Raw genomic sequence first — 26,540 nt, forward strand, 5'->3', positions numbered from 1 at the left:
CAACAGCGACCAAATGTGTACACCTGTGGCTGGGCAGAAATGGGTTAAGAACAAGAAGAGCCTTCCTGAATCAGGCTCAAGGCCCATCTAGTCCAGCTTTCTGTATCTCACAGTGCCCCCCCCTGCCTCAGGGAGTACACAGGACAACAGGAGACCTGCATCCTGGTTCCCTCCCTTGCACCTGGCATTCACTGATAGCCTACTTCTAAAACCAGGAGGTTGCATATATCAATCACAACTTGTAACTTGTGATGAACTTTTCCTCCAGAAATCTGTCCAATCCCCTTTTCAAAGCATCCAGACGCCATCATTGCATACTGTGGCAAAGAGTTCCACAGTTTAGACGCTGGAGAAATATTTCGTCTGTTCTAACTCTCCCAACACTCAATTTCAGTTGATGTCTCCTGGTTCTGGTGTTGTGTGAGAGGGTAAAGAGCATCTCTCTATCCACTCTGTCCATTCCCTATTAAACTCAGAGGAGCTTAAGTTGATCCCACAGAGGGCAGGTTTTGAGCCAAAAATCATGGAATTTTCTGTGACCCTCGGATAAGTCAGGGGTTAAACTTAGGGGGTGTCTGACTATAGTTTTGTCTGATTTTACCAGAGGCCAGATCCTGAAAAATAACCTACCACTAATTGTTACCCAAGAACTGTAGTCTCTAATTTATTAAAAACATAGTAAAAGATCATAAGATACATTTTTATTCTTTTTCAATTCTGGTCTTCACTAACTTCTTGTAAACACTATCACAGTACTGTTGGCAACCTTCAGTCTTGAAAGACTATGGTATCACGCTCTGAATGGTGGTTCTGGAACAGGGTCTAGTGTGGCTGAAAAGGCCGATTCGGGAGTGACAGTCCCTTCCACACTGGGAGCAAGTGCAGTCTGTCCCTGGTCTGTCTCCCTGGCTATGGGCCTTCCTTCTTTGCCTCTTTGCCTCAGTCTGTTGGCCAAGTGTCTCTTCAAACTGGGAAAGGCCATGCTGCACAGCCTGCCTCCAAGCGGGCTGCTCAGAGGCCAGGGTTTCCCACCTGTTGAGGTCCACTCCTAAGGCCTTCAGATCCCTCTTGCAGATGTCCTTGTATCGCAGCTGTGGTCTACCTGTAGGGCACTTTCCTTGCACGAGTTCTCCATAGAGGAGATCCTTTTGGATCCGGCCATCATCCATTCTCACAACATGAGCGAGCCAACGCAGGCGTCTCTGTTTCAGCAGTGTATACATGCTAGGGATTCCAGCTCGTTCCAGGACTGTGTTGTTTGGAACTTTGTCTTGCCAGGTGATGCCAGGAGGCAGCGCGTATGGAAAACGTTCAGTTTCCTCTCCTGTTGTGAGCAAAGAGTCCATGACTGGCTGCAGTACAGAAGTGTACTCAGGACGCAAGCTCTGTAGATCTGGATCTTGGTATGTTCTGTCAGCTTCTTGTTGGACCAGACTCTCTTTGTGAGTCTGGAAAACGTGGTAGCTGCTTTAAGTGCACTGTAAACAACATACCAGTAAAACAGTGGTTCCCAACCTGATATTCTTGTACTCCCAGGGACACTCAACAGGACCTTTAGGGGTACAGGTTGAGACTAATTATTCGCAGTGGGTTCCATTCCAAGCGCTCATGTGGATGGCAAAAAACAAATCACTATAGCAAATCAATTTAAAAAACAAAGTTTCTTTGCTCTGGTGATTTAAAAACAGCCTTGCTGACCTTTGTGATGTTAAGATAGAATCATTAAGACAACAATCCAACAATCAGTCTCTCTCAAGGTACCTCTGACCTGTCCTAGATAAGATGGCTGACCAGGTGCAGGCTTCTCTAAAGAGCTCTACGTGATTTTAGCTGTTGTTTACTAATGTGGGGCCTTTTTTCCCCCCATATCAGCTGTTTTGATATTGGATCCACTTTTTATGTTTTTATGGTTGAGAGCTTTTTATATGTTTTCTTCTGAAGCCTGGATGGTTGTGGATTGTTAATTGGGTAAACAGAGCTGTTTTGTGTCTTGGTTTGGTCATTATGTCTTTGCTCGATGGGAGTGCCTTTCCACAAAGAGGTAAGAAGAGATTTTGGAAAAGTCCTATCAAGTCGGAGGAGGGTGTTTACAAAAGGTCGAAGCAATTGAGGATTGAAAAATTTCTACCATCTCCTTCTGCTGGTACGCATATCCCTTTGAAGGCCTCAGGCCTCAGCGTGTATTACTAATGATAGTCCTGTGGTGTCGGGTAGCCCTCCTCCCCGGAAAATCAAATGGTCTCTGCCTATATATAAGAGGAAGAAAATAAGAACAAACCCTTTGGCTAGAGACAAAAAATGCTTACAATTACAAATGGTACAACTCACCCAACAACTAAGTGAGGCTTGTTTGATATCCAGTCACACCCTCTTGTATATTCTTTGTCTTTGAATTCGTTTGAAACATCAATTGGCTCTCTAACCCAGACTTTGGCTGTCTCTAACAAAAGATCTCACAGGGTTGGAAATGAAGAAATACCAGGAGTAACGTGTTTAACCCCCTCTTCAGAAGCTGAGGAAGATAAAGTGAAGTTGATTTTACGGCAAAACTGTTTTGCTTTCTGTTCCTGTATCAGACTCTGCTTGGTGGAGGAGTAAGCGGCTGATAATTAGAGCTATATCTCAACTGCTGAAGGTATTTATTCATCCCTCGGAATTAACAAGCCATTATTTTTTGCCTTCTTGTCCTGGATATAAGAGACTGTCTCTAACTTTTAAAACTAGAAGGATTCCAGGGCTACTTTTACGAGCTGCTGAGAGCCTGAAGGACAGATTTCAAATTTTAGTACATAGAATGTTTCAAAACTTGCACATTCGACCCCTCTGTATAAATAAGGGAAGGCAGACTGTTAACGTAAGGTCTAGGACTAATGATTATTATTCTCCGGCTGATTCTCAATCTCCACCAGTTGAGAAATCGACTGGGCAATCTTTGGGTGAGGAGGACTCAGTTTATTTACAGGCCAGATTAACAAACCTACTCAAAAAATTTTCCTCTAGTCAGGCAGTTCCTGGGATGGAGTTGGAATTGGGAAGTGAAATGGATCTTGATTCAGCTTCCCTCCCCAAGAGCCCTGTGGTGTCTGATGCTGCTGTTCGTCCTGTTCTTATGGATATGGAGTTAGAGCTGGGTGAGTCCAACCCACAGTCCAACAGTATTTTTACTCATCCCCTATTGCTAAGGACGGAGTTTTGTAGGTCACCAGTGCAACACATTCCAGAAACCTTTTTTGTTACAGACTCTCATTCTGATGAATTAACTGTGTTCCCAACAACTCATAAGCAAATTACATCATGTAGTCCATCAGTCAACTTGGCCTCTCCCAAACCAGGTGGAACCTTGTTTTCTGCTGCGATGAAAGAGGTAACACAAAAGGTGTTGCTGAAGTCAACTTCCAATAGGAATCCTGTCGAAATGATGCTGCAAGTTGATCAGGAATCTTCATCACAGCCTATTCTATCTCCATCTAATCCCTTGGTAGAGGCAGAGTTTGACCTGCAATGACTCACTGTTTTATCCTGGAATATTGCAGGTTGGCAGAATAAGACTTATGATCAGGATTTTTTGAAATTTCTTTCATCTTTTCACCTTCTTTGTCTGCAGGAGACCTGGATGCTTGATGCTGTTCCCATGTTGTTGCAAGGGTACAGCTCCTTTTTGCTTCCTGCCCTTAAGTCGCATGTAAAAGGAAGAGCAAGAGGAGGTCTAGCTATTATGGTTTCTGTCAAATTGGATGTGGTGGCAGAAGTTATTTATCGGTCCAAAAGCAACTGTATTTTATCTGTTTTGTTGATAGGTAACTGGGGCTCTGAGTTAAATGCATTGGTTTGCCTTAATGTATATTGTCCACCTAATAATATTGGGAGTGTTACCTCCTTCTGGGAAGAACTGGAGGAGGTTATATATTATTGTGAATCGCAATACCCGAATGCCGCTATAATTTTATGTGGTGATTTTAATTCCAGAGTAGGTTCGGGTATTAGTAGAAAGTATTTTGATCATAATGAAGCTTTTTTATCTGATCACTCCTCCTTAGATAGGGTGGCTAATTCACAAGGTAGAAGGTTAGTTGAGTTAATGTCATCTTTTCAGTTAACATGCCTTCATGGCAGTTTTCTGGATAATTCTAAGGGTTATTTCACTTTCTTAAAAAACAGTAGGGCAGCTAGTGTCATTGATTATATTTTTTGTTCCACCAGGTTATTATCTTTTAAGCTGAACTATGACATCTTAGATCGTCCAGATAGTGATCATTTACCAGTGTGTCTCTCTATATCTACAGTAATCCCTCAGCTGCCTTCTATTTCTACTGATTGGGCTGAGAGGACTATTGTTGTGGGGAAACGATTGAAATGGTCCCCCACTATTGATTTATCAATCAGGGAATTATTAAACAGTCCTAATTTTGTGGCTTTGCATAGGGACGTAGTTAAAGGAGATATGGATCCTATTGAAGGCCTTAACTATATTATCTCAAATATATCTGAACTATATTATTAGTTCAGAAGTCACGGGAACCTGGTTCTGCCCGTTACCAGAGTAGCTGGTTTGATAAGGAATGTAGATTGGCCAAAAAACATCTGACTCAATTGATTAGGAAGTTAAGACAAACTCGGCTAGCCTCAGACTTAGATGCTTTGACCCAATTTTGTTCAACATATAAGGAACTTCTGAAGCAAAAAAAGAGTGCAAGAGCTCAGTGGAAGGAATTGGGGAAGGCTGCCATGGAAAAGAACGAAAAAAAGTTTTGGTCTTTAATTTCACCTCCCAACCCGGGTCTTAGCTGTAAAATGAATGACTGTATTGCTGCCAGTACATGGTGTTCCTATTTTAGTAATATATTTGACAGTGATGCCAATGCCAGGCAAAATAATGTTAGCAATAGTCAGTCACTTTTGGCATTAACACCGGAATGGCCCCCAGTCACGGAACAGGAAGTTGGTGAACTTATAGATGCTTTAGCAACAGGAAAAGCACCTGGTGAGGACATGATTCCTCCTGAGGTGTATAAGACCAACATTGAATGGTGGACCCCTTTCCTTGCCAAATTGTTTACTTACATTAATGCCACAGGATTTTTCCCGGAAGGCTGGAGACAGAGTATTATTTTTCCAGTTTATAAAAAAGGGGATAATTCCAACCCCCAGAATTATCGCCCAATCAGTCTACTGGATATTAGTTCTAAGATTTACTGTCGTTATCTCCTTCTGAAGTTGGTTAAGTGGGTTGAGGAAAATGATATTTTGCATCAAGAACAAGCTGGGTTCAGGAAAGGCCATAGTACAGTGGACCAAATCTTTGTCCTTCATCATTTAATCTGTAAATATACAAGTAGGCCATTTAAATGGCTCTTTGCAGCATTTATAGATTTTTCTTCTGCATTTGATACAGTCCCTAGGGATCGTCTATGGGATAAGCTTGCTGGGACTAATATTGATAGGAGGTTGCTGCTTTTAATGCAAGAATTATATACCAATACCACCTTGAGGGTAAGGATAAGTGCAGATGGTAGACTGATGGAGGAAATTTGTTCTACCAAAGGTGTTAGACAAGGGTGTTTGTTGGCCCCACTTCTTTTCAATCTTTATATCAACAACATTGTAAATGTTCTAACTCATGCAGATCATTTCCCCCCCTCAATTGGAAATCATAAGATTGCAACCCTCATTTATGCAGACGACATTGTTTTATTATCTTTGAATAGGAAAGGGCTTAAGAGAATCCTAAATAAGCTGCAAGATTTCAGTGATTCAGAGCAATTGAAGGTGAATTAAGCCAAATCCAAAATAGTGGTTTTTGGCGAGCATTCTCCAAAATTTAGTTGGACTTTGGGTGATCGCAAGATTGAACAAGTTCCTGCCTTTAAATATTTGGGTGTATTCTTCGACGAAAGAAACAGCTGGAAATTCCAACTTCAGAATGTTAAAACATTAGCACAAAAATCAAGTTATGCCTTATTAAAAATTTTTCCATTCTAGAGGAGGCAACTTGGTAATTCCAGCTTTAAAGGTTTTCTCGGGGAGAGTAATTTCCCAAATGTTATATGGTATAGAGATCTGGGGTATTAAACAGAACAACATATATATTCCTGAAGTTGCTCAAAATAAATTTTTGACGCACATTTTAGCTGTTCCACCATCTACTCCGGCAGCTTTTCTTAGAATGGAGACAGGTATGGTATCTATTAAGGCCAGGGCTGCCGTGGCTATAATTTCTTATTACAAGAGAGTCCTGGACATGTCGGAAAATCGTCTTCCTAAACTCTGTTTGGCTGAGCAGTGGAGAAGAGGAGGCTGGGCCACTCAGGTGCAAATGCTCCTAAAATCTAAAGCCCTTTCTACTGACATTTTTGTCTTTTCTGAAATAAAACAAATGCTAAGGGAATGGATGTTTAAACTGGATAATGATCAGGATTTAGATATAGTAAGATCTTCAAATTTCTCCCAGTTGTACTGTTTCTTGAAACCAAGTCACTCAAGAGTGCAATATTTATATTCACTTACCTTTGCCTCCTTGAGAAAGGCATTCACTGAACTGCGTTTTCAAACCATGCCAACTGCAGTTCTAGATGGCAGATATATGTCCATTCCCAGGCATTTGAGGCTTTGTATTTGCGGAGCAGGACAGATTGAAGATACTGTACATTACCTGCTTCATTGTCAGCTTTATCAAAATCCTAGGATAAGATTTTTGGAGCCTATTTTGGCTACCCTTCAAGGGGAGAACACACTTACGAAATTGTATTGGTTACTTTCCGATTATGACCCATCGGTCACCTATAGCGTGGCGCTGTTTGCCAAAGCTGCCAGAACTATTCGTGCCAACTACCTGGGGGAAATAGCGGTAGATTGTAAAGGAGATTCCTTAATATGATGGGTGTAGGTGCCTTTTGTGCTTGATTTTGACCTCATTTTATCATTGTTTGTATCTTTGATGTATTTTTGGATTTACATGTTTTATCTTATTGTGATGGCTATTAGCTAATACAATAAACAATCTTTGACTTTGAGGTACCTCTGACCCCTCCCTTCACCAATGCAAAGTATCTTTCTTTCACATGCTCAGGGGGAAGGGAGGGATCACCTGGAGAGAGAAGGATTGATGGATTGTTAGCCAGCTGCCCTCTCTCTCTCTCTCACTCACTCACATTAAGGAGGCTACTGTTAAAGAACTGTTCAGTTTTTTAAACTGATTTTAAAGGGGTGCATTTTTCCCCTTCTCCAGGGTCCAGCACATTCCTTCTCCACACAAGGGGCCATTCTTGTTGAGTCAAATCCTTGTATAAAAAATCCATGTATAAATAGGCTGGACCTGTACTTGAAAAAGAATGGCATAATGGCAGAAAAAGGCAGATCGTGCTCCAGAATGCTTTGCAGGGCCAGCAGGCAGGAAGGAAGGTAGCTAGCTGGCTGGCTGTGAAAGCCCCATCAATAGCTAGTTTTTGGTCATCAATTCATCTATGAACCAGTGATTGAAAACAAGCACAGTAAAAAAGCTGAAACATAATAAGGAAAGTGCTCAATCACCCAGAATTTCTCAGGACACTTCTGGTGCAAAACAGTGCAAAGGCAGAGTCTTCTGTTCTTCAAACAGATAAAAAGAGAAAGTATGTGATGAATACATGAAGTCTGAGAGGAGATGAGGGCTTGCATTATTACATACATTTTGCTAATATGCAGGGTACAATTTATGGAAATAGGCTGCAAAGGGATATGCAAGTGAAAAAGGTTGGGAACCACTGCAGGAGAACCATGAATCAAATCCACCTTTAAGGTTTCTGGTGTGTTAAGCCAGAAGCTCTACATGCAACATACAACCCATAACACATAACTGAGAGTGTGCAATTCAATTCACAGCAGAGAGATGCAGTTGCATATATTTGCAACCCTTTTTACTCAGAAGTAGACCCACTGCTTTCCATGGGTGTTATTCTTAAGTAATGGTGCACTGAACTGTAGCCTGGGACTTTTCTTCTGTAGCCTGGAAAGGAGGATCCTATCCTAGTGTTGAAAAAAACAGACCTGCTTTGCAAGCATTTGCAAAGCAGAACCAGACTGCTGCAGCAGCATTTGCAAAAGGGAAGGAGAATAAAAGGTTAACTTTGGCTGGAATTTCTCAGTGAAGTTGCTGTAGAAACAGATTGCTTCTAATGAGCCGGTGCCTGCCTGCTGCTTGAGAAACTTTTCAGAGTTGAAAAGCTCTGCCCTCTGATTGACCTGGAGATAAGGCAAAGTGATAACTGGAGCTTGATTAGGTGGCAAAAATTTTACTATAGGCGAGTATCTAAGTTATTTCAGTGCATTTACTTCTAAGTCATTATGGTTAAGATTGCAGCCCCTGCTAGGCTGCCCAGGAAGTAAGAAACAGCCATCTCCAAATAAATCTACATTGTAGCAGTCTTTTTACTACTTTCAGAATTGGAACAGCTGATTTAATTGAGGGCTGGCCTGTGCCTTTAAGAGGACGCACACGCTGAGGTTCAGGCCAAGGGCCTCTGGGAAATGTAGTTATGTTGCTTGGCTCTCAGTTCTTCTGTCTCCTGTTTTTGCTAACCATTATAAACCACAACTCCCAGGATCCAATGTGTGGGAAAAACCTTGCAAAGAGTTAAAAGGGCTATCGCTCGAGGCGGTGCTTGCAGCCCTGAAAGAAGGTGAGACGTGCAGGATAGGAAGTTGTGGAGTTCAGCCCTATGTACTTGCTCAGAAGGGGCTGGCTCCTGAGTAAGTAAGCATACATATGTTCCTAGTCTTACATCCATGCTTGTCTACTCAGAAGTAAGCCCCATTATGTTCAATGTGGCTTACTCCCAGGAAAGTGAGCATAGGATTGCAGCCTTAGGCCTCAGTCCTATCCAACTTTCCAACACCGATACAGCCATACCAATGGGGCATGCATTGCATCCTGCATTGGGGGAGCGGAGGACTCCTCAAGGTAAGGGAACATTTGCTGTCTTACTTTGGGACTACACTGCAGCTGTGTTGGCACCGGAAAGTTGGGTAGAATTGGGCCCTTAAATGGCAAGCTGGGCTTTTGCAAGCTCTGTTTCATTGGGACCCTGAAGCTGCCCTTTTACACCTGTTGGTGTAAAAAAATGATGGTGGCTGTTGAAAGTCTAACCCTGGCACTTCCAGGGCTAGAATGTAGCCTCCTGACCAAACTGCAGTTCCCAGGACTAAGAACATAAGAACAGCCCTGCTGGATCAGGCCACAGGCCCATCTAGTCCAGCTTCCTGTATCTCACAGTGGCCCACCAAATGCTCCAGGGAGCACACCAGATAACAAGAGACCTGCATCCTCTTTGGGACTCTTTGGGAATGTAGGCCTGTTACTTTCTGAAACTGCATGGCAGGCCAGCCCCATCTGCACTGACATTCTTGCTACTTCTGGTACCATTCTTGCTACCAACTGATGGCCCAATTGCAGCATCCACAGGTGTCAGGAAGTGTGGTGGCCAGTGAGGCTGGAACTTCTCAAACCCCTCAAAGGAAAAGACAATGAATGGTGTCTGTCTGCCTGCCTATGCAGGGGGGCTGAGAGGCAGTCAGCAGAGCCTCAGTGAAGCAACAGAGATAAGTTACCTTTGCAGGAAGCTTTGTAGCAGGTCCCATTTCTGAAGGGATGGGAAGATGTGTAGGGTGAGGGGCTGCATCCACCTCCTCGCCAAAAGTCCTTCCTCTTTGCTCTGATTTTCCAGATTGGCCAGGGGGTGCAAGAGGCCAGCATTGCAGGGGGTGAGGAGCATTGCAGAGGTTGTGCGTGATCATCTTGTGGGACCTGCAGTACCCAGGCTGAGTAAAGGCTTGCCTGTCCAAGACCCAGGGTAGTCAGGCTTTGCACAAGGTGCTTCATGGAATACCAGAGGGAGGAAAGAAGTGACCACTGGAATGAACTATTTTGTGCAATGTAATGTGGTGGCCCAAGGTTGCTGCTGGACACATAAAAGCCCTGGTGTACTATGGGAGCATTTGAGATGGAGGAACACTTTCTGCCCCACTCTCTCCCCAATTGTAGGGGAGGGGCTGCACATTAATTCTCCTCAAAAAGTGACAAGGAGCTCCTTGCTGGACCCTATAAGGGGAAAAAAATGGATGCACTTGATGAGGCCCCAGAGGCGTCCTGGGGTGCATGTCACCTGGTGGAACACTTACCAGCCGGAGCTCAGCATTCCTGAAGTTTGTGGGTGACATAATGATATAATCACATCTCCCCCAACCTTGTGGGCTATCACATTCTTTTTAATGTGAAAAGCCTACCTCCATTTGGCGATCTTTGACTTGCTCCTGGTCCAGTTACTTCATGTTCTCGCTGGCAAGCAGTGAAAACATGATTTTTGGTGAGAGTTTGAGTCAGCTGGACCTGTAATGCACCAAAGATCACTAAATGGGAGGCTCAGACAGTGTGGTGTCATCGCCTCCTGAGGGTGACACCCAGTGCGGCCCTTATGAGCTGCAGTCCCATGGTGACGCCACAGTGGGACACCTACAGCAAAAATGGAGGCTTCCCTCCTGCTGTGTTTTTTCTTTAGCATACCCCATCCCTTCTCAACTCCATGTGATTTGGAAATCCATGTAAAATATTGGAGTTCTAATAGAAGGTTTTTGATTGGAAGCCCTTCTTGCAGGAGAGGCCTTTCTAGGGTGCCATGGCAGGAGAAGAGGTGGAGTGGACTGTCATTGTCCTCACGTGTCAATACAAGGACAGCATCTTTGCCTTCCACAGAGGTGAGTGGAGAACCAAAAGCCCTCCTACCCAAGTGGGGATCAAGCCAGAAACCTCAAACCAGGTCCAGGGTGGGACTGGAGAGAGATCAGAGCTTCATTCATGAAAAAGACGCATCTTGTCTCAGGCCTGCTTGGAAACCCGGCATCATGGGGAAAGTGCCATCAGCTCAGAGATATTTTTCCAGCCAAACTACAACTGGGGGAGAGAATTATTTTCCAAGATTATGGGAGATGTGACCTCTGCCACTAGAATGAGAGCTAGTATCAGCTCTTTGAAGAGAAGCCGGGTAGGGTCCTTGCAGGGCTTTGCTGGTTCTGTGGGGAGGATACAGCTGTGTCCAGTGTGAGATCAGAGGTGGAGAAAGGTCATCTGTGTTGCATCTGTTTGTTTTTGCTGGGTACATTTCTGGAAGAAAAGCTCTTATTAGGCAGGGAAGCCACAGAGGGCCCAACAGTGGAAGGTTGGGAGTGAGAGCTGTGGTCGGACATGTAGCATTTTAGTGCTACTTGGGAAGCAGCTTGAGCAAGCTGCTTGGTGTGGCATAGAAGCCATGGCGAAGAATCAGACAACAGACAGGTTTCAGAGAGGTGCAGAACGGCTGGAAGCGGGATCAGGAATGAGAAGTCCGTCGCTCCGCCTCTTGCCAGCTTTATTTATACTTTAAACATGTCTCAATCCCTTGCAATACTAAAAAAGTTACTGTCGGTGAAAGATTTTACTAGGAGCTTCTACTAGGCTCTGACCACAGCATTCCTTTGACTAAGATAAGGGCTACATCTTCATAACACCCTCTTGTTGACAGGCTGCAGAGCTTCAGACTCAGCGTATTATCAAGGCCAAGAGTTTGCTCTTGCTCAGACGCAGGTGTGCCTGCTGTCATTATTGCCAAATACTGCTAAAGCATCTCAAAGCCTAGCGCCTGTGCACCGCTACAGGACATCCAAGACAGTCCCCTCACTGTCATCTCCAGGACACAACAGCACTTTCTTCTTTTGGGTTTCACCAGATGCTGCAAGATTTGCTGATGCTTCTTGCATTGCGTAGAAATAGCAGAGCTGTACATAATACATCTCTCTGCAGTCATCAGGTTACTGTCGGTGGCTTTTTTTGAAGATTCAGCATTTGGCTTTCGTTAAAAATGCGCAGAAGGAATAAATGAGTCAAGCATGCTTTGAGTCAAGAGCAACTCAGAATGCAAAAAGACCATGAAGCTGAATTAGTGAGAGGAATAAAGGCACTCCTGAGAAACAGGGCTTGATGATTGTGGCCCTCCGGGCATGGGAGGGATTGCTTAAAAAAGAGATTGAAAATAAAACGGCCAATATTATAATACCTTTGATGATAAGGCCACACCTGGAATATTGTGCACAGTTCTGGTCACCACATCTCAGAAAAGATATAGTGGAACTGGAAAAGTTGCAGAAGATCAAAATGATTACTTGGCTGGGGCACCTCCGTTATGAGGAAAGGCTACAGCATTTGGGGCTCTTCAGTCTAGATAAAGGGTACCTGAGGGGGGACATGACCGAGACATACAAAATTTTGCAGGGGATGGATAGAGTGGATAGAGAGATGTTCTTTTCCCTCTCACACAACACCAGAACCAGGGAACATCCACAGAATTTAAGTGTCACAAGAGTGTCAGGAGAAAATATTTCTTTACCCAGCATGTAATTAGTCTGTGGAACACCTGGTCGCAGAATGTAGTGATGGCATCTGGCCCAATTCTGTTAGGAGATACAAGAGGAAGACATTTATTTCTTAATGGATAAGACTGACAATATAGGTACCCTGTATGTGCTCTGTGCGTGCCAAGGGAGTTTTCAATGCTGTGTTTGGTTTACATGTAGCTTTCTAGGAAGGGAAACTACTGGTGGGGGGTGGGGTGATCTTTTCTGATAAGTTATGCAGACCTGGCTTGTACAATAAGCTATAGGAGATAAGCTAATTTTGCTTGGAGTGAAAATTTTAAGTTCAAAATATTTAGAATCCTGTCCTCAGGAAAGAGACTTTTCATTTTCCTTCCAAGTTCATGGTGCCTGTTCTAGAACTTGCCTCTCAGAACTTTCCTGTTACAGACCAAGATTTATCTCCTCCCATACCAGACCATACAGAATAAATTCCAGTATCATACACACAACCTAAATGCAGTGGCATCACTAGGGTTGTTGTAGCCCCCATTAACTTTATTTTTCTACAGGTCACCCAACAACCTGGGTACAGGTTACCCCAGTAGTTCTCAAACATTTCCGGTCCGCGGCTCCCCTGATCCTTGTGGCCATTGGCCACGGCTCCCCACTACATCACCTCACCTCAGTGACCCCCCAAAGGGGGATGAAGGTGTTATACACTAGAAACAAAAAAACAGCTGCCAGCACTCTGAGGCTGCAATCCTAACCTCACTTGAACAAAATTTGTCCCATTGAACAAAATAGGACTTACTTCTGAATAGACCTGGTTAGGATTGTGCCCTGAGTTTGTTAGCAGCACACCTAGAGGGTTTTGGAAAGGGGGGGAGAAGTGATGAATTTGCTGGGGGAGGGGAAGACTTTGTTTAATGTGTATCTGCTAAGTGCAAACTGATGTGATACTGAGACCCAGAGACTGTTTGGCTGCAATCCTAACCTCACTTTCCTGGGAGTAAGTCCCATTGAACGCAGTAGGACTTACTTCTGAGTAGACCTAGCTAGGATTGTGCCTTTTGTCTTATAATAGCAGCCAACATGGGAAGTACCCTCCCCCCCCCCCAAAAGGAGGCAGGAAGAAAAAAGGGGGTGGCTGAAAAGGAATGGGTGTTTTTATTTTTTATTCAATTTTTGGAGACAACTTGACTGATCAAGAGTGGCTTTTTTTTTTCCTTTTTTGAAGGGGAGGAAAAAGAGAAAGGTGAACATCCTGGGTTAAGCTGACACAGACCCCAAGCCTATGTAGGTCTACTCAGAAATAAGTCACATTTGCGTCAATGGGGCTTACTCCCAGGAAAGTGTGGATAGGATTGCAGCCACACCAAGCAAGATTACAACTCACTCCCAAAGTAGATGGGGGCATGCTCACACACATACATACAGATGCCACCCCTATTCCCCCCAGGTAAGAAGGAGGAATGCAGGCTGTGGCATTTGGACACCCCCCCCCCCACTAAGAGCAGGCTGGGCTCCCTCCTTCCCAAGCAGAGACTGGTGGAGCTCTCTCTAGGTCAGGCTTTCCTGCCAGTTTGAAGCCTGCCAGGAGCATGCCCTGTGCTGCCCAGCCAGCCTTCTCTCCCACCTCCACCCACCATGTTTCACACGCCCTCCCCACCTCACACTGCCCCAACCATCTTGTTCACAGTGCAGAAATGTAGCAAGTAGGGAGGCAGTATGTGCAGTTGAGCTGAGTTCTCACAATGCCCCTGGAGACTAGCCACGCCTCCCTAGGGAGCCCCAATGCACAGATTGAATACCTCAGGGTTACCCAATCTACATGTAACTAACAAAAAAAAAAACCCAGTTGCCAACTTAATGACACTCACAACAATAAGAGTTATTGTTATATATGTATATATATTTTCTCCATGAAAACTGGAAGTGATGTTTTTAATACCTTGTAGGTGGGGTATGGAGTGGCCATCCTGTGTCCACGGATAAGTGAATCCACAGATACAGGATCTGCAGATACAGGCCCCCCCCCCCGTATTTCAATAAGGTTTCATTGCATTCTGCATTAAATTATTCATTGAATAATTTTGTGTGCTGAAAAAAATGTATTGTAGATCTTTTTTAAACTGCTTGTGCAGCAAATTTTGGTGTAATTTTGTAACAAGAGGTCCCCAATTTTTTTTTTTACAAGGGGCCACCAAGCCTTATATTGCTTAGAGCATCACCAAATTTAAATTTGGCACTGTCAGTGGGTGTGGTCAGGTTGTCCCTGGGTAGATGCACCTGAGGCATTGACCCATCTGATGGCTGAGACTGGAGACTCCTCCTGTCGGAGCCAGTAGAAAAGGAATGGAGTAGTTTCAGCCTAACCTTTCAGTTCTTGCATGACTGACTTGTCTTCAGAGGGCTATGTGTTGGGCTATTCTCCTCTTGCAAAAAAGCAAATAGAAGAGAAAGTTCAGCTCCTTAGATGGAGCAAGAAACCAAGAATGTTAGATAAAATGAGACGCTCAGAAAAGAACTACAGATAATTTGGATAAGATGGAGTTAACTGGACATTCTAGTCACACATAAGGGACAGGAGGTTTTCCCATATCACCAGCAAGCCCTTATGTTTGAGACTACAAGGTCTAAGGCAAACAGGCTCTGTGCCAGGAGGCCGGGTCAGAAAAACAATTCAAGCCATAGTTAAGCTCACTTAGCAAAGAAAGGAGGGCACCTAGTTGACCTCAACTCAAGGCATTGAGTTCAGACATCACGTGGAATCCTGGTTTAATCCTGGTTGGTTCCACCTGATATTTATGAGCCTCAAGTTCCTGCACTCCTTCATGCTCTCTAAGAGATGATTCCTGGTTTAGAACAAATAGGATTTGCCATGACATCTGAAACCAGCAAATCCTACTTGATTCTAACCAAAGTTTAGGAGCAAACCCAGTTAGGAAACAGGGCTTCGGTAAACCCTCATTTATTTATCTGGGCTGGGTGTGTTCCCAGGCTGTCTCCATGGCCCCCAGCACACTGTTCTGTACACTTCTCCCCTTCTTCAGTGCACCACAAGTTCTTGCCCTGATTTAACAATAAATCATTTCTCCCACAAACCTCTTCCAAGTCTCAGAGTGTTTTAGTTGGGCATTACTAAGAACTGTTCCTGCAGCAGTCTTCCTGCATATGAATCATCTTACAGTCTTACTGCAGATCTGTCTTTCGACCTGGGCTCAGGACTATGTGCAGGGGAGGCTCCTGTTGGCAGAGTATGGGATGGGCTGAGCCAGAATCAGCATGACCAGGAAGTGTAGGGGCACCAGAAACCATGCTCTGAGTGGTGGGCTCTGGGTAAATGAGTGGGTGAAGCAGGCGATTTGCCTGGGTACTCCTGTCTGAGCAGGGACTCAAGTCCTCCCAATGAACTCACATCCGGATTCTTGAGAAACCCGCTAAGGGCATCAAACCATATCTGACACCCAGGTCTGGACACCCACAGGTCTTTCCTAGGTCTGGGCACCCACACATGTAACTTCCATCTTCCTCTTGAGCTCCTCAGAAGCTGCAGAATTTCTCAGATCCAGTCAGTTGCTCCCACTGCAGGATTGCTCCTTCCATGCTGTGAAGTGTGTGGACTAACAAATCATATATCTGTTTTGTTCACAGAGCTTGAGGTTCGTCGGGATTGGGGTGTCCTGGGCCGCCACACCATGTTACTCACTGTTGATGACCCCAAGGGCCATGTTGGCAGTGGGGGTGCCACCCTCAATGCTCTCTTGGTGGCAGCTGAGCACCTGAGTGCCCAAGCAGGCTACACGGTGAGTGGGGGCTTGCTGGACTCCACCAGTGAGTGAACATCCTACCTATGTGCCTCCTCTTTTCCAGAGGTGCTATAGAGTTGAGGACTCATTCATCATTTTCCTTGACTCCTGACCAACCACTGACCAGTGACACAACTGGGTGCTCCTCCCTCAGCTCTTGATCTCAGGAGAGGGTGGTGGGGAAGGGGGAGAGACATCTGCTGAAGATAACTGGAGACCTTGATGGTGTGTTGCTATGTGCTCATGCCCCACTTTTCTGAGCTGTGAGAAGTTCCAGGAACTGCTACGCAATCCTGGCATGGGCTTCAGATTCAGAAAGTGGGAATTTTTCAGGTCTCAAATTCAAAATGTTCATTTAATATTTGCATTTGACAGCTCAGGAAATTCCACCTCAGGGAATTCCAGCTAAGGGAGTCCATGCTGGCTGTGCTGGGGAACTACAGAGGCAACAGCAGATGACTCCTCTTTCTCTGTCTGTGCAGCATGGGAGTTTGTGCCCAGTCTAGTTTCACTATTTTGCCATTTTCTGCAAGAGGAGAGAATCCTCCAAGCTCTTGCACAAGACTGGCACTGTGCTACCAAGTCTGTCCTTATAGATCTCTCCAAGGCAGAGGAGGATTTTGTTCCCTGTAGCCTCAAGTGCTAAATGGAGGCTCTAGTTTAAGACAGAGTGAGATGCATTGATGATGGAGACTCTTGTGATCTCACATCCGGTGCCATCATGTCATAGTGATGTTGCAGATGCTAAGCACCTATAGCTGCCCAGTTCCCTCAACTACAGAGTTATTAACTGTTATTTCTGATCTCACAATCTGATCTCACAATCCCTGAACAATGGTAAGATAATATGATGTATGGAAAATAGTGCGGGTTTCTCCTCTTGATCTGCTCAGTGTCCTCATATGCACCTTGCTGCTTGATTACCCATCCCTTTTGTGACCTCTAATAAGTCTTTTCTATCTTCCTCCCAGGTGATCACATCTGATGTCTTGCTTAAGGCCTGGATTCTCATCCTGCACATGGTACCCTCAGGGTTTGGTCTTCTTTCAGGAGGAAGAGCTGGGCTAACTTGGCTGCATTTGGAGGGTGGGATCCTTTAGTTAGCCGGGCTGAGGAGGAAGCCAGGCTCCTCCAGCAAAGCAGGAATGATTGGAAGAGCATCAGATCCAGCAGGAGCTCTCCCCCCTCCGGCTGCCCCCATACTGGGAACCTGCCTGTTGCTCAGAGTTTTTGGAGCTTGTGCCTGCCCTGCCTCCACTGCGTCATGTCCCTTTTCCATGTCAGGGCCGGGACTTCTTGTTTGATGACTGCAACCGAGCTTTCACCTGCCTTCCCCTTGAGGACCCTGCTGCCCCTGCAGAGTCGCTCATCTGTAACCTGGATAGCCTGCTGGCCACCTTGATGCGCCAGGTGCGTGTGACAGATGCTCCCTACAGGCTGTTTTCTTGCCATGGAATTACTGTGCTGTGGCACTCAAACTGTAGGCGTTGGGGGTGGAGGCTCACCTTGATCTTTGTCCTGCTGGAGGGAACATTTCTTTCCTGCTTGGGACAACTCCATTGGCACTTGACTGCCTGGTGGGGGACCTTATGAATTAGCATTCCTGCAGTCTCGTCTACTATGGCAGACATAAGTTCTCACCAGATCAAAAAGCCCAGCTTTCCAGAAACCGCCTGTGAGGAGCCAAGGAGACAAAATGCTGGAGTGCTAAGTCTGGAGAATTGAGGACAGAGTGGAAAGGATGCCTACATGTGGTGGGGGGTGGAGGCTAAAGGAAAGACAATATGAGGGGTGCAGTTGCCCAGAAAGCCTCTTGGCAGCCTCAAATTCTTGTCCCATTTATTCCACTTCCAGGTCTGCAGAGGCTCCCCACCTGGGGTGTGGGTTTGCAGCACAGATATGCTTCTCACAGTGGCTACAGAGACAGGTGAGTTGCCCAAGGGCAGATGGAGAGGCCAGTGTCAGTGCTGATGGTATGCAAGCAGCAGGGAGCTTCTGTGCTGCAAGAGCCATTTCTCAGCAGGGACAGCCTGGGCTGGCCAAGGGAAGTGGTGACAGATCCCAGCGTCTCCCACTCCCTCTGTCCATGGAGGTCCTGACATAGTTTCCCTCTGCTTATGTCTGTGCCTTTATGCAGTATTGTTTCTTTGCTTTTCTAGATATCTTAGGGCTGGGATGGGAGGGCCGGACAGATAAGAGTGTTTGAAGCCAGTTTCATCATGGATCTCTCTCCTTCCAGAGATTGATTGGTGTGGATTCCAGGGTGCCAGAGTCATTGCTGTGCCTGGAAGTGTCTCCTATGCCAGACAGCATGGAGTCTATCTTGCAGATTCTCAGGTACAGCAGAGCATCTCCACCCACCCACTTTCCATACACACAGGCAGGACATCAGTCTTCCTCTGGTTTATGTTTCTATAGTGTGAGGGAAGGGGGGGATTTAAGCTTCACCCCACTATGATTTCCTGCTACAGGCAGTTGGACTAAATGACCTTGTGGATCCCTTCCAACTCTGAATCTATCCTGAACCAGGCTGGCCGCAATGGCTACTTGTTGCCTTGGATAGGCAGCTGTCACTAGCACCAGCCAGTTCAGGCACAACCCATAGGCACAGTAAGGTAGGCAAGCACACAGATAGGAAGATAGATTGGGAGTAGTGGATCCCATGAGGTCCTTGTGTCATCTGATGACTTGCAGAGTCAGTCCAGGCATGCCAGGGAGCAGGCTCCAGTGCCCCAGCATTAACAACACCCACAAGCATGGAAAAGGCTTGCCTGGGGCTTCCTCTTCTGCTCAACCACCACGGTGTCTCAGAGAGCAAAGCACCAGCCCCTGGTTGCCAAAGTGCTGTTGTTTGAGATCCCTGAGCTCCACAGTTCTTTCTCCTGACTCAGCATCCCTGACCCTAGGCAGCACAAGTGCTGCCAAAGCCTGACAAGTGCCCTGGCTGTCACCTCTACAGGCGGTCGTGCAAGACATTCTCTATCAAAGCTCTGAAGACCAGATTCAGCAGTGTGTGGGGCCAGATGGGAAAGTTCCCTTGGTAAGTTTGGGGCATTGGGGGGGGGGGCTGCCTCTGGATTTCATAACTCTCCTGGTATGCAATGATGAGGGGATGCAAAGTCATGTGTGGGGGTGGTGACTAGGAAACAGTTACCAGTCTATGCAGGCCAGTTGGAGGACAGCCATCTTTTGCTGGCTGAGATCCCCCAGATCTCCTTTCACAACAGAGTGGGCCAGGTACCCCAGACCGGAATGCCGCAGTAGGGGAGCCTTTGATCGAGGAGCAGGAGCAGTCCTCCACCTTGGTTTCTCTCCTGCCTTGCAGGTGTGTGGAGTTGTCTTCTTTTCTCCTGAAACAGCAGAGAAACTTCTGGCCACCCACGTTGTCGCCCCCCTTGATGCCTGCACCTACATGGGCCTAGACTCTGGAGCTCCAGCCATCCAGGTGGGAAGACCTTTGTCCAGAGCCAGGTGGAGACTTTCTTGGCTTGTGCCAGCTGAGTGGGATTGGAAGAGTGTGCAATGCAGGGCTGTTGGGAGCAATATTGTTGAGGGAGCCCTAATGTCAGAACTGAGCCCCAAAGCACCGAGAAAGAAGCTGTGTGGGGCTTCCATTCCAGCTGCGAACCATGCAGCTTACAGGGAACACTGGTTGAAAAGCAGGATCAAGCAGCTGGAGCAGCCCAGAAAGCAGGCACAAGGCAGCCCTGAATTGCAGTACATCAGGCAGCTGTATGAATCTCCAGTGCAGGAAGTTTATTTTTCACATTTTTATACCATCCTTCCTCCAAGGAGTTCAGGCTAGTGTACATGATTCCATCCCTCCTTTTGCCCTCACACGACCCTGCGAGGTAGGTGAGACTGAGAGATAATGACTAGCCCAAGGTCACTCCGGAAGCTTCATGGCTAAGCAGGGATTTGAACCTGGAACTTCTGGGTCTAAGTTCAACTCCTGAACCACTACACCACACTGACTCTCATATGTTCATCTCATCCTCATCCTGGATGTTCACCCCAACCAATTCTGTAGCCTGAAGAAAGGGCAAAACCAGTGAAACTTTCTCCGAGAAGATGGGCATCCTTGCTTGCTTGTTTTAAAACATTAAATCCTACTGTATCTCCATTCACAAAATAGAGTGGCTACCCACAGTCATTAAGAACAATACATGATATCAAAACACAGCAATAACCCAACAATAGCCAGGCTGCAGAAGGGCTCCAAACAGGGAGGCATCTGGCCATGGGGGTGTGTGTGTCTAAGCCAGCTCAGTCAAAGACTTGGGGAATAAGCCAGGTCTTACTTAACCTGGCACCTGAAGGATGGCGCTTCCCTGAAGAGGGCATCCCAGAGTGTTTACTGAGGAGGGCACCCCATCTGTTCCTGGTCGACTCCATCAGACCTCATTTATATGGTCCCTGGAGGAGACTGGAGTGTATGGGGACAGGCGCATGGGGGGGGCAGTGCTGTTTATCCCAGCACTTTTATCCCAGGCTCTTTGGGGCTTTCAAGGTCAATGGCAGCACCTAGAATTAAGCCCCAAAACGAAGAGGTAATGTGCAGATTAGACCATAGTTGAGTTCCAGGCCCCTCTTCCCAGTCAGCAGCCTGGTAGCTGCACATAGCTAGCAGAACAGCAAAACCCTTTGCCTACTTTCTGATTTGGTGCAACACACAGGGCACCCTGCAGTCTATGCTGATGCCTCCCAATAATCTTCCTCCTCCCCCCAACTTCTTCCTCAGCTGAAACAAGTGTCTCTGATTCCATCATTTGCCATCATCAAGGGACCCTCAGGCGGGTAGTCCTCTCATCTATCAGCTCCATGCATCTGCTCCTTTTGGGTGGGCAGTAAATTAGCCAGCAAGCAGGACATCCTCAAGCAGGACAGCGAAGTGAACAGGTTGCAAAAAGTCTCCCTGTCCAACTGACTGGTGAATGGTTCACTGCTCTGCCTCTGCACGGAGCAGATTGTTTCTGCATAATGTCCTGGCCTCTGTCCTTTGCTCCACCCCCAGCTGTCTCTCTTCTTTGACATCCTGCTGTGCATGGCCCAGGGAGTGAGCGAAGAGGCCTTCCTGACAGGCCGCAGCCCAGGGATGGACAATGAAGGCAACAGTCAGAATGCAGTGGCGACCAGGAATGCCCGATCGGTGCTGTGGAAGGCTCTCCGTGGCACGCCACTAACGATGGGTGAAGTTGTAGATGCTGTCTTTGTTCTTGTTTGTTGGCTGGTTTCTTGATCCAGCACATCCTTGTAAATGGTGCTTTTCAAAGAATGAGAGGACACATTCCCTGCCCCAAGGAGCTTACACTCTAGATGCCTCCAGTGAGGCAGGCCAGAAAGTGACAGGCCCAGCATGGCTCTGGTGAAAAGAGGGAGCCACTTACTACTGCATGGTACCCTCTCCCCCCATGGCTATATTGTAGGAGTGTTGAGAGCAGCATAACTGAGTGTTGTGTAGTGAGAACACTTTGCAGCCCTCAGGGCTCCCACTCCACCCTCCCTCTGTCCCTCCTTATGGGGAAGAGTTGGGAATATTGCACTAGTAACAAATGTGTTTCCTTTGGAGTGGAGGCCACTATCTCAGCATGGGCTCCACCACGCTTTGGGGAGAGTTTCATAGCCAACCCTTCTGGCTGGGCTCTTGCTTGTGCTGGGCTGTCAATCTCCTTCTGGAGAGGGACTCATGGCTCAGTAGTGGAGCTACCCCTGCTCTGCATGCAGAATGTCCCAGAGGTTCAGTCCCTGGTAGCTCAGGTAAGACTGGGTTGAAGGTGCTACTGGTCAGTGTAGCCAAAAGTCTCACTCAGGAGAAGGTGTCCTCATGTGTTCAGCAGGCTGCTGAACTCCTCCTCCTCTCTTTGCAGCATACATCCCTGCTGGCCACTATGACTACATGACCATGTCTGCCAGTGACCACATCCACCACCTGACACCCCACATGAGCAACTCCTTTCGCAAAGTGGCACATTCCCATGTGGCCGTAAGTACTACCCAGATCACTCCCTCCTTGTGTGGATGCCGCATGCTCCCGTGTGGATCATTCCCATGCCCATGGTTCCCGCTCTCTACCGAAGGACCTGCTGTGTGGACAGGTATGAGGGGTGGGCAGGGTCCTGGAGAGGAGATAGAGCCATGCGTCATCTGCAGCCAGAGAAACCCAAATACCACACCAGCTTTCCAAAGCAGAACATATTTTGTGAAGGAGTCCATAGATTTCCATAGATTTGCTTAGTCAGGGTCATTTATTCTGTTTCTACAATTCAGGCTTTGTAATAATTTAGCCCTTGTTGGCCCAAACTAAGGAAAAGAAAAGGGAGAGGTATGGAAAAATGACCTGGCAAGTGGGGTGAGGGCTTGGTGAGTTGCAAGAGTGACCATAGTGATCAGGGAAAATGAGTTTAGCTTGCTGGGGCTGATCTGCTCAGCCCTGCTCTGTTCACTGACCTCTCATGTTTTGCAAGCTTCACTTCCCATTCACGAGGTCTAGTGACTTGCTTTGTTTTCTGCACTTGTCCATCATGCTTGCAGACATGCAGAATGCCCACAGGTTGCTTAACAGTTTGTGAAATTGTGGTGTGTAGGCCTCTGGGAGCCAGTCACCTCCCACCTCTCTATTTGCTGCAGGAGCCACAGCTCTTGGATGAGGGTTGCTCCGTCACAAACAGCCTGTTGGAGGGAGCAGTGACGGTGGGACCTGGAAGTGTCATCCAGCACTGCCACTTGAAGGTACATGCCCTGACAGGTGTGGGGCAGGGGGTGGGTTTTGCCCCCCTGAAGGCTGGTCCACACAAAGCCATGATGGCAAAATCGGAGTATAATAAGGGAATAAAAAAGAAAAGCAGGAGTAGAGAGATGTGCAAGACCTCAGGGAGTCAGCCAAATCCCAGGTGAAATGCCCAGAACTGGAGTCTTTCCCAGCCAAGGCATTTGATGTGTTTAGGCATTGGGTGGTTGTCTGTCTCTGGACCAGGATCTGGCTCAGGACACACTGTTACTGGGACAAGGGTAGCAACTGGTGCTGTGCCGTCTGTCCGTTCCTTCCTCAGGGCCCCCTGCAGATCTGCTCTGGCTGCCTCATCACTGGGCTGGATTCAGCATCCTCTGTGGCCCTCAGGAATCACCCACTTACTGATGTGGTCATTCAGGGACACACAGTCAGGCTGAGAGACATCCCTAGCAAGGTTTTCACCCTGAGTGGACGTCATGACAACTGGCAGGTACACACGTGGAGTCTTGACCAGCTTGGCTTGGCACAGGGAAGGACACCCAAGCAATGCTGCTGCTTCCTGTTCAGGGTTGAACAGTGGTCTCTCTTGGGGGACCTTCTCACTGTAGCTGTGAGGAGAGGGGGTGGTGGTGGTCCATATAAGATGCTACTTCAGTGCTTCCGGCCAGGCAGGGGGCACTTTCCCAGAAATCTCATGTGCTCATAGTCAATTCTTCCTCCTGCTTGTTTCTCCTCCTTTTCTTCATTTGCTCCAAGAAGCTTCTCTGACACACCTGAACCTGTTCTCTCCCCAGAGTCCAGCAGAGGAAAGTGGCACCTACCTGAACATTCCATGGGTGGAATTTTTCCACAGGACAGGAATACGGTATCTCCCAGTCCCTGCCAGTGAGCTGTGTGGCTCTCCTTGTTAGCCAAATTGCTGAAGCCCCTAGCGGGCTTTGTGGTTTGTTTTGGTGCAGTAAAATCAAGAAAACATGTTGAAATTTGGAAATAATTTTATTTATTGTGTGCCATGGAGAACGTTGTTTCTCATGAAGTGGTGCTCTTTTGATCTCATCTCCCCAGCAGAGGCCTATTGCAAGCTGTTGCCCTGCTGCGCGGAGGTGGATCTGTTTGCCTTGTCAACCAGTGTCCTTCTCCACCCATCCAGGAGCCAGGATGTTTGGAGTTCAGACATCCCTGCCAGGAGCCACTGCCTGCTCAACGCCCGCCTCTTTCCCGTGCTCCATGCATCAGAACCTCTTGGACTTGGGGACCTCCTGTGGTTTTTGGGCTCCCTTAAGGCTGGACAGCTGCAGCGCTGGCAGACTTCGTGGCGGATGTCTTGGCAGGAGCTTCGAGCGTGCCTAGATCAGGAGGCCGAGCTGTCCTCCCGCAAGGCCCTCTTCTTTCAGCAGGCCCAGAACAAGCTCCAGAGAGCCCTGACAGAGCACAGCAACTGCAGCTTGCTACCACTGATCCGCTCAGCTGTCATTGAAGGCTATCAGGAAGCCATGTTGAATACATTGGACCAAGGTAATGAATGTCGGGGGGGGGGGTCCCACTGGCTGCAACACAACAACACTGCTCACTACCATTTTATTGCTGAGAGAGAGAGAAAGTGTAAATATATATTTGGGAGGAGGAATTGTAGTCCTGCCACCACCAGCAGCTACAAATGGCCAAGTGAGAATTCTACCTTGGCTCCTGCCCTGGCACTCTCGGCCTCCCCTTTAATCATATCTTCCAAATCTGGGGAGACCCTGAAATCTGTTCCATTATTCCTGACTTCCCAGGAGCCTCAAAACTCTGCAGCTGCAGTTAACTTTTGCCCTGTCCAGCAGGGGGGCTCCTCTTCAACTAGGTTGCCTGCTGCTGGTGGGGTTGGCAACCTAGTTGAAGAGGAGCCCCCCCTGCTGGACAGGGCAAAAGAGGTGATGCCTGCCCCTTAACTTGCCTCCCTTTCCCCTGCCGTTGAGACACTTGAGCAGTGTCTTTGCTGTGAATTCACAGAAGTTGAAGGGTTGTGTTCCCTTCCATGCCCTCCAACACTGACCCTTGGAGACTGTAGTTCTGCAATGTGAAATGGAGGGTTTGGACAGAGGGAACAATCTTGGCACCCGTGGAGTCCCCCAGCTAGAGCGAGCCATGGCCGGGAGCCCAGCTGAAGAGCAGTCTCCAGGCTCTGATGTCCTTTCCTTCTTGGACAGTTGCTTCCACTGCCAGCAATCCTGGGGTTGCTGCTCGAGCTCTGGCCTGCATCGCTGACCTCCTGGGCTGTATGGCCAAAGGGGAAGGGGGCTTACGGAGTGGCCCAGCTGCCAACAAGGCCTGGGCCCTGGCCTTCCAGCACCTGGAGAGGGGGAAGATTCCAGAGGGCGTCAAGGAGCTTGCGAAGGAGAGGAGGAAGTGGCTTGGCAGGTACCTGCGTCTGACTTGCGAATGGAGCAGGAGAAGTTGCTGGTGACATGGTGGAACATTCCCAGCAAGGATGGGGGCAGTGGGCGTTAAGGGTGCATCTGCAGGAGCTGTAGTCTGCCCGTGCCAGCCATCACACATGCTTTAAATTTAAAAAAATATTAATTAATTAATTTTATTAACACATACAAACATATAACATACATTTAGGAGTGCTAAATACCATATACCATTACTAATTAATCATACTATATCCTAATCTGCTTACTCATCTGTTTCTACCTCTTATTGATTTATCCATTTATTTATATAATATACAATAAATTTTCCCTAATGCTCTAATATTTTCTAAATATTAACTATATTCTAAATATTCACTTTCTACCAAGCGTAAACTAACTTCAGTTATTAATATTAAAACAAAATAATCTAATTAACAAAATTATCACCTCAGCTATTTCAACTCCAATCTAATTCTCCAATCCAATTACACTTTTTTTTCTTTGACATAATAACCACATATAAAACAATTCTTCCACACGTTTACATTTCCAGCTATATATTTTTTAATACATTCTAATTCGTATTTATCAATTTCATATGTATTCTTTTTTTTTTCTTCAAATAAATTTGGACCGCTGTTATTAGCTGAATAAATCCTCCAATTTTCTTTAACCCTCAGATTACCCCTCAGGGTTCTATTTCTTTCTTACTTTCCATTTTTTCTCCTGTAATATCTTTAATAATTTATCTCTATAACAGAATCTGATAAATCCACACTTTCTTATATAGGGTATGTTCATTCTTCCAGTTAACTGGGATATATTTTCTCCTTCTTGTTCCAAAAAATTTTGTGATTTGTGCACTCCTGTTACTCTGTCCATCTTATCTTTCTTAATCTCCATCAGCATCTCTTCTTCGTCCTATTGATCATCCTATTGATTTTTCTCCTTGTCCGCTTTTTCACTCCCTTGTTTATAAACTGCTTGTTTCTTCACATCTTCCAATTGTTCCTTACAAACATCTATCTGTTGGGAGAGTCTCCAGACTGGCTTGAATCTGCGAGGACCAATTCAGCTGTTGTCGCTCCATAACAAGCAATCTCTCCGTATTAATCAAGATTTTCTGTATCCGCATTTCTGGAACAGAGTCCATTTTGCAATTTCTCTCTAGTCCACTAGATGTCCAAAACATATTATTCTCCTCACTTCTACCACGTCATTACTACTCTGCCATCCGCATTCCTT

At 46.6% G+C, this 26,540-nt stretch overlaps 1 protein-coding gene across 11 annotated transcripts in view; it reads left to right on the forward strand.

The window, feature by feature from the left end:
* Positions 1-26,540, forward strand: part of FCSK (fucose kinase) — a 34,735-nt gene that overhangs the window by 709 nt on the left and 7,486 nt on the right. For 4 of the 11 annotated variants that reach the window (XM_066637056.1, XM_066637065.1, XM_066637067.1 and 1 more), the window contains exons 1-16: positions 8,650-8,724; positions 10,614-10,725; positions 16,012-16,163; positions 17,138-17,188; positions 17,451-17,576; positions 18,021-18,093; positions 18,406-18,503; positions 19,126-19,206; positions 19,492-19,611; positions 21,181-21,355; positions 22,034-22,149; positions 22,794-22,895; positions 23,216-23,386; positions 23,691-23,761; positions 24,047-24,411; positions 25,086-25,296. In XM_066637056.1, coding sequence (XP_066493153.1) covers positions 10,647-10,725; positions 16,012-16,163; positions 17,138-17,188; positions 17,451-17,576; positions 18,021-18,093; positions 18,406-18,503; positions 19,126-19,206; positions 19,492-19,611; positions 21,181-21,355; positions 22,034-22,149; positions 22,794-22,895; positions 23,216-23,386; positions 23,691-23,761; positions 24,047-24,411; positions 25,086-25,296 — 1,991 coding nt within the window. In that variant the 5' untranslated portion in view covers positions 8,650-8,724; positions 10,614-10,646. Of the gene's footprint in view, positions 1-8,649; positions 8,729-8,897; positions 8,936-10,613; positions 10,726-16,011; positions 16,164-17,137; positions 17,189-17,450; positions 17,577-18,020; positions 18,094-18,405; positions 18,504-19,125; positions 19,207-19,491; positions 19,612-21,180; positions 21,356-22,033; positions 22,150-22,793; positions 22,896-23,215; positions 23,387-23,690; positions 23,762-24,046; positions 24,412-25,085; positions 25,297-26,540 lie in introns of those variants that run through there. The other 7 variants (XM_066637062.1, XM_066637063.1, XM_066637061.1 and 4 more) reach the window with 6 other exon arrangements.

This window comes from Tiliqua scincoides, chromosome 9 (genome assembly GCF_035046505.1).
Source record: "Tiliqua scincoides isolate rTilSci1 chromosome 9, rTilSci1.hap2, whole genome shotgun sequence".
NCBI classification, from domain to species: domain Eukaryota; kingdom Metazoa; phylum Chordata; class Lepidosauria; order Squamata; family Scincidae; genus Tiliqua; species Tiliqua scincoides.